The 14,017-nt window shown below is 34.4% G+C and overlaps 1 protein-coding gene across 3 annotated transcripts in view; it reads left to right on the top strand.

Annotated features, from left to right (window-relative positions):
* The window catches only part of LOC123311455 (eukaryotic translation initiation factor 4 gamma 3-like), a 123,084-nt gene that overhangs the window by 12,021 nt on the left and 97,046 nt on the right, over positions 1 to 14,017 (top strand). The window contains exon 2 of one of the 3 annotated variants that reach the window (XM_044895441.1): positions 142 to 173. The exons of the other annotated variants lie outside the window; for them this stretch is intronic. Coding sequence (XP_044751376.1) covers positions 142 to 173 — 32 coding nt within the window. The remainder of the gene's footprint in view (positions 1 to 141; positions 174 to 14,017) is intronic. 3 annotated transcript variants of the gene reach the window in all.

Below are 14,017 nucleotides of genomic sequence, written 5' to 3'. Positions count from 1 at the left end.
ACTAATTTGAGAAATGGGTGATATTGCCACTATCTCAAATTTTTTGTTGATTGCCAATATACCATTTTTCTTCCCCCGTTTTTTGTTATAAAAACTCTTTTAAATAATATTTCCTGGTTTTTTCTTTAACTAGTTTGATAGATATCAGCCTATGCAGCAACCATTGCCGCCGAGTAAGTATCTTTTTAATCTCTTATAAAACTGAGTTGTTCTAAAGGGTGTTTCAAATTGCGCGTTTTTTTTTAAGAATAAATAAAATATAGATGGCGCACCGAATTCGTCTGGGTATTTTGAAATTAAAGAAGTATGATGTACGACATTTATAAAAATGTCTTCGTACACGATACAACAACGCGTTCAAATTGTTAAATTATTTCATGAAAATCAGCATTCTGTGAAAAGTGTTTTTAGAAAATTAAGTGAATTTTATGGTTTACATAATCGTCCGTCTGAAAACACTGTTGGTCGAATTATTAAAAAATTTCAGTTCGTTGATAATCGAGTTTTTGTGGCCTCAATTATTGTATATTGATAAAAAGGACATTTGGTTTCAACAGGATGGCGCTACACCTCACTTTGCAAATGACACAATTGATTTATTGAAACAATGTCAATTGGCCACAAAGATTATGTGATTTGACACCGTTGGACTTTTTTCTTTGGGGGTTATTTGAGAAGCCAGGTCCATAAGAATAATCCACAATCGATTCCTGAACTGAAGTTCAGGTTGTGAGTTAGAGCCTTAATTATGTCAAAATTTCATTGAAAATTTAAACAAAAGAGTAGACGTCTGTAGAGCTGCAAGAGAAGGCTATTTGGCAAATATTATCTCTCGTAGATAAATGTAATAACTGATACTTCAATTACCAATAAAAAGTTTTTGAAAACGATTGCAAATTAGGTATGTGCTTTATTTATTTATTTTTTAAACCGCTTGATTTGAAATACCCTATATCTATAATGTGTTCTATCTATAATGTTGTGTTCTATCTATATCGTTCTATGTATACTGTACCGAAAGGAAACCGTCACATTTTAACCATGAATTTGAAATGGAAAAAAAACCTTATTGATACCAATTAACTACTGGCCATAACTGCTCCGTTTCGGATTTACAGGGTGTTCAATTGAAAAACAAACAGCAAAATTACTCGTTCAAGTTAATAATTTCAGATAAGTTTCAATACATGTCATGTCATTGCTCGAAAGTTAAAAAGTAACATCAATAACTACGCAATCCATGGTTTCGTTTCGTGTCACGGCTAACTTATAACAAAAATACGAACTGTCTTGCCGATGATCATGCTGTGCGTCTAAAAAGTACTTTTTTTTTAACAATGTGCATTTGGGAAAGAATGTACAGTTTTTTCAATTGAACTTTAACACCCGAAACAAAGCTAGTGTTATTTTTCGATGTTGTTGACGTATGGCGCTTTACCGTCGGGACACCATATGCAGGGCGAACCATTTATTGGATCAAAAAATGTATCGAATGAAAATTTCAACATCGACTACAGATATTTAATCTGAGAGTTGGAATGAGCATTTTTCTTTGCTGAATATTAATCTTCATGAAAAAATGAAAACATTTCGGGTTACTGTGTAAATAAATGTTAGTTTGATAAGTATCGCATCGTACCAAGCGAAAATTTGCTAGAATTTTAACGGTACTTTGCGACATGGGCTATAAATTAGGATGTTTCTTTCTGAATAAATGAAGAACTCCTTTTTACGTTCTTGTCTTATCTCCGTAGCCAATCATCATTAAAATTTAGATCTTATGGTTTTCAGGTAGTTATGCATTTTGTCTGATTTTTAAACAAACGTTGTTTCTAAAAAAACGACAATACTAAAATAAATATACTCGATAATCTTCGCTCAATACGATGCTGCGCTCCTACTCATTTTCATTTAGTTTTTTTGATTGACGAAAACGAATACCTCTTGGCATTAAATTTTTACAGTGTCTGAATTATTTCATTGAGTTGAATCAGATTTCTTCATATTCGAATGAGATGTCTGTTAAATATGTAGGTATTTGATCGACAAGGGATAAGAATTTGATATTTATTTGATATTTTGTACGCATGTTCAACTTGGTACATGCTTCAGAAAAATTAGGATTTCCATTTTTAGAGTTATTTATACAAGTGAGTTAAATGAAAGTTTATTCATATGATGGAAAAGTTTAACCCAAGAGCCCAAAGGACAGTAGGTTTATTTCTTCGTATGAATTTATAGCACATGTTTTGTATACAAAATTATATTTTGATTAGGATCCCAGAGATTCATCAATTTATGAAATGACATGGAAGGTATCGCTTCTATTGATTGTTGCTAGGGCATTTTTCAATTCATAACAACAAGAGCAAGATGACGTTTCTCCACTCATGTTATTTCAGGCGCGTTCTTTAATTCAGCAATTTGGTGTGGTGAAAGAGTGGTTTTCCAGCAAGTCGTTTTTATATCATTCTGGTGGGCACAATCTTTTTGTTTTTTAATTCAACCAATTGTTTTTCCACTATCTGGAAAGGTTGATGAGTTTGGTGGATCGAGTATTAGTTAGGTTATGTTAATGATCCCAGCACGATCGCAGAGCCACAAGAACAAGTTTATTGCGTGGCGACAGGAAAATGAACAAGGATGAGAAAAATTTTTTTCAGTCTTTATGAAACTATCATGGGCACTACTTAATCATAAACCTGTACCTTTAAGGTCATGAGGAATGCTTCAGTAGCCTTTCAACATTAGATGTTGTGTGTGAAAGGATTAAAATGAAGTTATTTAAAAATATTTCGTCAACATTAGATGTTGAAAATGTGACATGGTATTGGAAATCCATATCGTTGTATCCAGAAACTATCGTTTTGAAATAATTAGTGATTTTTGGGCGTTTTTCCAATATTCATCATATTATCTTAAAATTACCTAATCTTCGGATGAATGTGACTAGAATGGGGAACATTGCTCCACTAATAATATTAACGAATACATCTCAAATCACGACAAAATATGTATAGTATAATAATAAAATTGAAATTAGTCTTGATTTTTACCCCAAACTGTCATTGTCAGTTGAATTGTGATTTCATCACATTACCACCGAGTCGTTTTTGTATTACTGGTGGAAATGAGGTGAATCTTCACGAAAAATGACGTATTTCGGTCCACCTCAACCACACCAATTTGGTGAATTAAAAAACGCGCCTTTTATTCCACTTGTGAATTACTTACCCTTGTTGCTATGGGTTGGATTATGGATTATGTCATCTTCAAACTTCACAATGGAATTAAAGATATCGTTGCTGTCATATCTCAAATTTGTGACAACTGAATAACATTTTCTTACATCAATTTGAAATGTTTTTTATTTACTGAATTTGTTTAAGTTATTCTAACATTAGGCGATTTCGAATGGCCTTTTTGGTTGGTTAATGGTTAACCGGTCGGTTTATAGACGATGACGTCGTTCCCTCGGTTGGTTCCGTCCCATTCGAATTCTTGAACGAAACGGTTGGTTAAACGGTTGTCAGCTGAAATGTTATTTCTTCACTTGTTTACAAGTATTTGTTTTTGTATCAAATAGATATTAATAAAATGCTTAAACGCAAAGCAGTTGCAGCCATCATATTAGTGGATGAATTGGGTGATTCTGATTCATCGAATATTGAAAAAATATTTTTAATGAGTGCCAGTGCCATAAAATAAATGATTTTTCCATTCACTTCAAAGCCCACTGCACTGAGAGATTCGGCCATTTTCAAAAATATTAACTTAAAAACTAAAACCGCCTAAAAATGTGAACAAAACCCAAACAAAATATATGTATGTAATGTAGTATACAGGGTCTTTCACGAGGAACCTCACCCATATTTATACGGGAATGTACTGAAAGTATTCTCATGAAATTCAGCACTTATAAGTATTTCACGATGCTGATGAAATCTTAAATATTTTCAAGGCATGAGCACCTCCGGTTTTTCCGGAAATGACGTCAACTTCCGTTTTTCAAATTAGAACACCATTTTTTTATTGCAGAAATAGATTCCTTAAAAAATTTCAAGTTATTTTGATGTAACATTTTTCAGTTTTGGTTGAAAAATTCTCTCTGAGCGGGAAAATTCGAAAAAAAAATCGAAAATAGAGCTCCGCTGAAACAAGAATAACTTCGAGGTTTTTGGATGGAAAATTTTCATTTTTGGGATTTTTCAAGATGTAAATTGATGTATCCACTTTAAAAATCGAAATCGCGATTCATGATACAGGGGGTGAAAAAATCGCTTCCAAAGTTAGGGATGACAAAATCGTGAAAAATCAATTTTTTCAAATAAGAACCCCATTTTTTTATGGCAGATATTGAATCTACGTTAAAAAATAATGTGAGTGTATGCATCACACCCTTGCCCTAAAATGGATATTTTCTGAGTTATTCACAAAAAACTGTTTTTCGTCTTGAATTTTCAGCTACATATTTCTTTTCCCTTCACGCCAAAAAGATGAAATTTTGGAGAACTGTTATTTGAACCATGCTGTAGATTTTTAACCCCTTCTTGAAACCGACTTCAAGTTATTATTAGGAGAACCATGGCAAACTCTCGCAGTTACAACTAGAGAAGATGCTCAAAGTTTTGACCGTTAATTTCTAGACATTTATTTATACGTCTCAGGAATGCTTCGTGCGTTGCTCTTCTTATTTCATCGGGAGGAAGAGATCTGCAAAAGTGTTTAAAAACCAAATTGAGTTTCAAAACTATGAATCTAAAAATCTAAACAAACCTGAACGCATTTCTGACTCGTTCTATGCAGTCCTCTTTATCAGTCAGGGGAGTTGAGTAGACAATATTTTTTATCCTACCCCAAACATAATAGTCTAAAGGAGTTAAATCGGGAGAACGTGGTGGCCAAAGATGTGGACCATTGTTCGCCAATCATCGATCTTCAAATAGCCTGTAGAGGATATTTGACACATTGAGTGAATTGTGTGGAGGAGCGCCATCTTGTTGATACCATAAGTTATTATGGTTCTGTTCTAGCGGCTCAATTATTTGAGTCAATATGTCAGAATATCTATCTCCTAAGGGAGAACATTCTTCAAATAATGCAAACATATGTAGTGTTCTATCTTACCAGTTAAAGTCCCATCATAAATGTGAACATCGAGAATTGCATTATTTTTGATGGCGCGAAAAACATTGACTCCAGGTCTCTTGAAAGTTCCATTGTCTGAAGTGGTGGTTGTTCTCTTCATCCCAATAATGACTGTTATGCCTATTGAAAGAACCATTCTTTGTGAATTTAGATTCATCTGTCCAAATTATACAGTCCAAAAAGTTTTCATTCTCTTGAAATCGAATCATCATAGCTTCGCAAAACTCTGTTCTCCTGACGAAATCAGTTTCCTTCAAATGCTGTACCCTATTGAATTTATATGAGTGCATTTTATGTTTTTTTAATATTCTCCAAACACTCGATTGAGATAATCCCAGATCAATCTCGGCATCTTTGAGAGAATTTTGAGGATTCACACGAAAATATGCAAGAACTGTAATTTCGTTGTTCTCATAATCTACTACACTTTTTTCTCTGTGTATAGTTTTCTCAACGAAAGATCCGACATTTCTCAAGTTTGTCATGGTTCTGTTAGTGGAATCTCTCGTTGGTCTGGGTCGGTCAGGAAACCTCTCAATGAACAGTCGAATCGTTCTATCTACAACTTTATTACATTCTCCATGAAGTAGAATGAGATTTAAATAATCTTCATTGGTAAAATTAGGCATAGTGATCGATTTTATAACTTAATACGAATTATCACCAAATTAATAGTAAACACAAAATGCTACTGAATAAAGAGAAATTTGGCAGATGTAATTAATGATATCTATCATTAAAAAAAAAAGAATGTAAAACATGGTAAGTTTTTGCATATGGTTCATAAGGAATTATTTATTTATCACTGGAGAGAAAACCGATGGCCGACTAGTTGAAATAAAGAGGTTTCCGATACAAATTCGAATCAAAATTCGCCATCTATTTAGGAACAACCTGTAACTTTTTTCTCTTGCATATTATGGTAGTAAAATCTAAATCATGGTTTAAGTAACAGTTCCTGAAAATTTCATCTTTTTGGCGTGAAGGGAAAAGAAATAGCTGAAAATTCAAGACGAAAAACAGTTTTTTGTGAATAACTCAGAAAATATCCACTTTAGGGCAAGGGTGTGATGCATACACTCACATTATTTTTTAACGTAGATTCAATATTTGCCATAAAAAAATGGGGTTCTTATTTGAAAAAATTGATTTTTCACGATTTTGTCATCCCTTACTTTGAAAGCGATTTTTTCACCCCCTGTATCATGAATCGCGATTTCGATTTTTAAAGTGGATACATCAATCTTACATCTTGAAAAATCCCAAAAATGAAAATTTTCCATCCAAAAACCTCGAAGTTAGGGTAATGTCAGACGCGGCGGTTTTGTCCGAGACGTTTCTCGAGAGTAGAACTGTATCGGAGAGTCGTCAATGGGTTTCAAATGGACCATGTCAGACGTAGCGGTATGAATCGCCAGGCGTTTTTAAAACCGACTCGAAGGGTCGTCGGGATCACTATCCGTCTCGGTTTTTATGAGCCTTTCGTACAGTCATCAGTGGTATGTATATGGAACATGTCAGACGCGGCGGTTTTATCGTTCTATTCACGACCTCACATCGCCTTGTATTTTGGATATAAACCGACGCGATTAAATCGACGCGTTTGACATCGAACAGGCGGTCGCTAGCGAGAACCGTCTCGGTCAAAACCTCCGCGTCTGACATTACCCTTATTCTTGTTTCAGCGGAGCTCTTATTTTCGATTTTTTTTTCGAATTTTCCCGCTCAGAGAGAATTTTCCAACCAAAACTGAAAAATGTTACATCAAAATAACTTGAAATTTTCTAAGGAATCTATTTCTGCAATAAAAAAATGGTGTTCTATGTAATTTGAAAAACGGAAGTTGACGTCATTTCCGGAAAAACCGGAGGTGATCATGCCTTGAAAATATTTTAGATTTCATCAGCATCGTGAAATACTTATAAGTGCTGAATTTCATGAAAATACGTTCAGTAGTTTCCCGTATAAATATGGGTGATTCCCTCGTGAAAACAGGGTCTTTCAATGCAGAATAGGAGGATAGAAGGAAACAGAACCAGACAGCACACCGTGCTCGAGAGTACGGTTCAAGTTTCGGTTAACCAACTACGAACCAGACGATTAATGACGTCATCAATTTGTCATTCGAATGCGGTTGGTCCAAATATGACGAACCCATCTATGAACCAGCCAAGAACCAATATCATTCGAAATCGCCTATTATTACTATACGAGCGAAATTTCCGCGACTCCTCGTGTAATCCGCTGCATATTGTGAAATTATCTCTTATTTTCTTGTCGACAAGTATAAACAAACTTGACTAGTATTTGGGAAAATGACATATTTTGGCATCCAACTGCGACATACACAGGATGATTTCAAAGTTCAGGCCATAACTTCAGGAAGTGATAGTACTAGTTTCTTCAAGTAATAGTTTTCTCCAATTCGAATCCCTTCGGAGATACTGGCTGTTGGACTTAATTTTGCTTTTTCATTTATTTTTATGAATTTTCAACGAGTTGGGATAAAAAATGAAAACTGTTTACTGAAACAGTGCAAACGGCGTTTGAATTTTTAAGAATATTGTAACTAGAGGATTTGCTATATTTCAATTTTTCTTTCAACATGTATAAAAAATTGTATTCTAGTACAAAATGTGTTCTAAATTTTTCATATTTTTATGTGCGAAAAAGCATCTTTTACACATTTGAAAATAAGCATACATAAGACCAGAGACCAGATACGAGCATTAAACTCTTGTTTCAACTGTGTGTCATTGCGTTCTTATTAACGAATCCAAAAATCTGAATCCTGCTGATGATACTCCAGAGGGACATGCAGTTTTGAGTGTGAGGGAAAAATGTACAATTAATAATGCCATGTAGGTATGTTTTATTAAAGTAACAAAAGCCTTATTTTGAAAAAATATAAGTAGCAGTCACCAATTTTGTTTCTATACTCCATTCACTTTTATTTTAGCAGTCGATTGGCCATGGAAATTTGACACATTTCACTCTGTATAGTACGAAAATGTGAGGTTATGACGCTTGTCAAAACATTTTTGGGTTTTACATCAACGCTTTGTTGCTCGTTCTACGTAAAAGTTTCTGTTATTACGTATTTTATCATATGTGACGAACATAATTGAAGTTTATAAAAACTGATTGAAGGCATACCAAACCCAGTTATTTGCATGGAAAATACAAGAGATCAGTATAATATCATAATATGCACCAGCTTGAGGAGAGTTACTGTTCGTTATCTTCTTTGGCTAAAGTTTGAATACGTTACATCAGTTGTAGATTTCAAAAATATTAACCTGAAGATGAAATGCATATGATGCAGTGGTTGGAAATGGGTATCTCCCGAAGGAATTAACAGATAATTACAAGAATGTTAAATTCTTCAACAAAAATCATCTTGCATCAATATAAGTAAAAGGAATTAAAAGAAGTTTCAAGTCAAGATGAACTTCACCTTTGAACAAAAATTTCACATGAATAAACAATTAACAGGACAACTGGCGCGTATTTGTGGCTGTTTATCTTAATACATTGATATAATAATAATCATCAGGTATTTATTGGTACCTTAAGACATTTACAATGCATAGGACAAGTCAAATGAAAAATAGAAAAATCAATTTTCTCAAATGCCACCACTTTTTTGGGTCTCCCAATAGAAGGAAATTGTTTGTCATCCTCTTCATTAACAATCTTTCTGATTGTGGAAATATTCAGCAGTAATATAAGTTGTTTAGATTCAGATGAAACATTATATAAATTCTCTTACATTGAATATGTTCGCTACCGTCTGACGTATTGTGGATTTTAGAATATCCATAATAATAGAGCGGACCTGAATTCTAAATAGCACTTCCTGAAACCCTGTCTCTTTTTTTCTATCACTTTCGGCATTTTCGTAATAAAAATTGATATTAGTTGTGGCAACGGCGTTATGACATTAAGGGTGTTATACCCGTTCTCCCGAAACGTGAATTCCGCTAGATGGCACTATATGAAAATTTCTTTAACTGAACATATTTTCGTCCCACCGAGACAATAGCTCCACCCACTTTTTTCGCTACAAGACCTTTTGCCTGAGGGGACAGCAAGCGAAGGATAGTTGAGTTTATGTGTTTATTATCCCTAATAAAAGGGTCTACTAAAGATTTGGTTTATTTCGAATCACTTCCACTTATAGGAGTTTCAGCGCGATGGTAGTAACAGAGACGCGAAAATAAATATTGTTGAAAATCGAAAAATTCTCAATCGAGCTTTGGTATGAAAGAACCTGAAACGAGCACAAAAATATGTAGACATTTCATTGCATCAGCTAATGATGCTTTAGGATCGAGAAAGAACTGAAATATCTTGCAGTATACAAATTAACAGGCCTTGAATTAATGATTATAGCTGTGATGATAGTGAATAGGTATAATCATTTAGAAACTGATGATCTGGGAAAAAACAACTGTTTGAAATTCGAAATATTTTATTTTGAAAGTTATTGCCGTGTTTCATTTTTATCCCGTGCCCGCATTCTTTTTGGTATTCTCCCATCTATTAATTCAGGAAGAATGCAATTCATATAGAACTTCTCCAGCTTTGGCAAGATGATATTTTTCCATAGTGCCTCGTCACATTCTATTCTTTCTATTTGAAAATCATCATCTGAATATAGAACGAAATCGCAAAAAATTTGTTTACAGATATTCAATTGTCCTTGCATTTGGTAAAAATAATTATGAATTTTTTTCAGCCTAAAAATGATGGAAAATGATATTTCTTCGAAGATAACGAATTAGCTTAGAATTACCTCATTCTACCATCCTCGATGGTGAAGCAGTGCGGTTTCTTGTAGTCCCTTAGCTTTCTTCCTTTGATTGATTGGAGACATTTGACCTCTATCAAACCATCGTCCCCAACCAATCCATAAGGAGAGGCTCCCAGGAATGGATACTCAGGGTCAATAAATTATCCGCACCGGGTTACCCCTATATTTTTTTTAATGTTCTTACAGTGTTATCGCCTTACTTTGGCAAGGAGTGGTTGATTTTTTTTCACCACTGAACCAAAGTTCGAAAATGTTAGATAGTCCTGCCTGCATTGCCTCCAAAGTGCATTGTCATGCTGCCCACGAGTTATTTATTCCAAAATTTTGACGAGTCAGATTTTCTATTTCTGAGAATATCTGAAAATTCTGACTTCTTGGAAGACATTTCTTCCTCAGTGATGTCAGGTTGGGCAGCATCTGGTCCGTAATTGAAATCCGGGCCATTGGAGAGAGTTTTCTTTTCTCTTTCTTGAAAAGGTCAATAATTTCTCTCTTCTCCTGTCATGAATTTCCCTCCTCCTAACGAATGTTTTTTCATTGTTCAGCCTTGAAGGACCTCTGCAAGTGTGTAGGTGCCAGGCAGGACCCAGCAGCATGGGAAAGGGCTGCTCCGTAAGCCCGAACTGTCTATGAAACGGACTCCCTAAAATTCACCCTCTTACCTACAATCTCAGCCGAAACTTTCGATGACTCGTAAAAATAACGAATTTTCGAATATTATATGTTTTATATAGGTGCATATCATTGAACTCTAAAAGTTCTTTTAGAATTCACATGATGGTACATAGAATGGTACATATAGTCGGACACCAAAACGTTATTTTCACGTAAAATTTATGAGGATGTTATAAATCTTGTCTGTTTTGAATTTTCTGCAAGAGTCGAGTACCACCCGTCCTTTTGTTATTATAAAATTAACCCTCATAAAAGCTGGTCGACTGTTTGGCCATAAATCTCAATGCAAGAGCAAAGTAAATTGTAATTGGCTACTCAGAAATAGGAGGGTGGAGTTTGATGAGAGGCGGGTGAATTAATCTTATTTCCTTCAAAAATCAAGGAAAATTGAAAAAAAATAAAATTTTTTTTTTGTTATCATGAAGAAGTTCTCTTTAAGAAAATACTCTCGTTGATCATTTCGAACCATCACTTCTGCATTTGAATTTATACTCATATATAAATACCACCATTTTCAAACTGAGTTTAACAGAAAAATATTCATTTTTTTTTCAAAAACGAAACGAGAGTCTCTTTGTTCCTTCCTTCTGATTGTATATGTTGAAAATCAGATGAATTCATCGATCCGTTTTTGAATTACGATGGAAATAAATAGCATTGTGAAGCATAGGGCGAATGGAAGTATTGTACAACCTTAACGACATTTCATGAGTGCTAACCTTACTCCGTTCTAGTTACAAAAACTTGAGAAAATTATTTCATGGCCAACCGACTGCTGAAATGAATGTGAATGGAGTATAGCTATCTGAACTATTTGGATGACGAGCCTTACAATAATTGTTTTCACTTCAAATTCTTCGTACAGGGTGATGTATTACAAATTCATAAAATTCTTCAACAACCAATACAACAATATACTTACCATGAAAGATAATAATAATAATAATAATAAAGGTCTTTATTTATCAAAATGTAATTACAACTTAAACAATGATACATTTAAAGGGCGAGATTTAGCTCGCACAGTCTAATACAATTTAAAGTTTAGAGTGCAAATAAGTTAATTTAACTATGCGTCTATTCTTCCATCTAACCCGAAAATAATTTAGTAAACAAATGAAGAAAAAAAAAAACACAAGCAAACATGAGCGCAAAATCAAGACGAAGAAAAATGCAAACAATGTAAATGCCGTACGAAAAGAAGAAATGAAAAAAATGCCGAGCCTCGAGACCATCCACCCCAGACAGCTTCCCCAGACAAAAATGGCCATATAAACCAGCCAAGTCTGAGTTGTTCTTGAAGAGACACTAGCCTAGTTATATAATGGGTCATTACGGAAATTATTCAAAATATGCAATTTGAACTTATCAAGGTTAAAATTTTTGTATTCACATTTCAACTCATTCATGAGGTTTGCTACCTGATAAGAAAAAGATCTCGTGAACATTGCAGTACTATGTCTTGGAATAGAAATGGCGCCTCGCAAATAAATTTAGGTTACGGATAGTTGAAATTCAGTTTATAAAACTGACCATAGCTATACATATCTTTTTCTTCTTCTATCCTTTACTATGTGCTAGGTCGAATTCCATCCACGCATCAAACAAATAGCGTTCTCGGGTAGTGTTCCAATTACGTTTCCAATCAAGTATTCTTACAAGGATTCTTGGACAGGCCAATCCAAAAGAATTTTTCCAAATGCAGTGTAGGTTAGAGCATGTGCTCTCCCAGAACCACTCCAATCACGAAGAATTTCACACTTATATCACGAACGAATACATACGACAATCATATAGACTAATTTGAACTAATATTTTCTTCAACGGTTCCAAACCAGGACGCGGCGCGGGGTACAGTAGGATGACTAGCTTTACATTTCAACGTATTAATCTCTAGGAAATTGACAATTTATTATAAAAATTCAAAGTAAGATTTGTACCTCCATGTGTACTGGTCAATCTGTGTCACAGTTTCTTGTAAAATGGGGTGTGTCACTATAGAAAAAAGGGAATGAGAAACTCAACTATCAATATTTGTAGAGGTTGTCCGAAATTTTGATGCTCATGGAGAACATCTCGAGAACTATAAGACTTGGAGAAAAAATCGTCAAGGACACCCGATCCCTTTTTTCGAAATAATAGAAAACAGAAGCAGATTATGGATATCTTGAATCGTTATCGAGTTACCGGCGTTTCTGAAAAAAAGACTTTCAAATATTTCTCTTATCTCTCTATATCTTGATTTATGTTCGAGATATTTGAAAAATTAAATCAGTAATTTTCCTGTTTTATGTGATACTCGTAATGGATAATATAAATTAATTACGATTTCAAAGATATAGAGGAAAGTTTGTGACTTTCGAACGGAACACCCCATATCTTAGAATGAAGTTTTTTACTCGCAGATTTATCGCAAACCATCCCCTTACCGGTTTTTCGAAAAATGCCATTCATTTCAAAGTTAGTTTTTCGATTCCATTTTTGGCATGGGTTTAAAGAAAAATGTTATATTTTAACCGTATCATAATCCGTTTCAGAGTATTCGGAAAACTACGTTAAATATTTTATAACCAGACCGATTGATACTGAAGGGTCACAATACCCTCTATATCATATTTGTGATGACCAACCATTCGGTTGAAAAAAAAATGGGAAATTTCGAGCGAAACATCATTCCTTTTTTTGGAGTATTCGAGAAACTACAATTTTCAAGGTAATAAATATTTTATTACACCAAAACGCCTGATAACTGATGGGTCACGACAGTCTGTACTGTATTATGTAATGTCTACGATGACCAATCATTCGGTTGTTCAACTTTGAAAAATGTAGCATAAATCTTGGATTTCAAGTGACCCCATAGAAAAAAGTCCAGCGGAGCCAGATCAGGTATCTGGGTGGCCCCTCAATATGTCCCCTTCTTCCAATACAGGCGTGAGGAAAGTTTTTATCTAAAAGGGCCGATTATGTGATTTCTATAAATACCCGCCCAAACATTTAATTTTTGGGGAAGCTGAGTATGCACCTGACGAAATATTCTTGGATTTTCATCTGACCAATACCCATAGTTATGCCGGTTTACAATTCCGTTAAGGTGAAATGAACTGACCACTTCACATAAATGGAGTCGGCTATCAGGATCATCCTCATTCTGTTCCCGAACTTACCGTATCTTGAGCCCGTTTGCAACAGCCGAAAATTCTCTAGAGAATTTATTCGTGAATGCACCGTGAATGGGGAGTTCTCCTCAATTTGGGTTATCACTGCATATGCAAGTTTAAACTGATTAATTATGAGATTCATTCATGATTTTTTCAAATGCGCCGCGAAAACTATTCAAAATCATTCTTCAAATAATGGGGTTTTAAAATTTGATTC

The sequence above is a fragment of the Coccinella septempunctata genome, chromosome 4 (genome assembly GCF_907165205.1).
Source record: "Coccinella septempunctata chromosome 4, icCocSept1.1, whole genome shotgun sequence".
In the NCBI taxonomy this organism is placed as follows: Eukaryota; Metazoa; Arthropoda; class Insecta; order Coleoptera; family Coccinellidae; genus Coccinella; species Coccinella septempunctata.
Note: the sequence above shows the minus strand (reverse complement) of the source record. Positions and strands in the feature narration are given on the sequence as shown.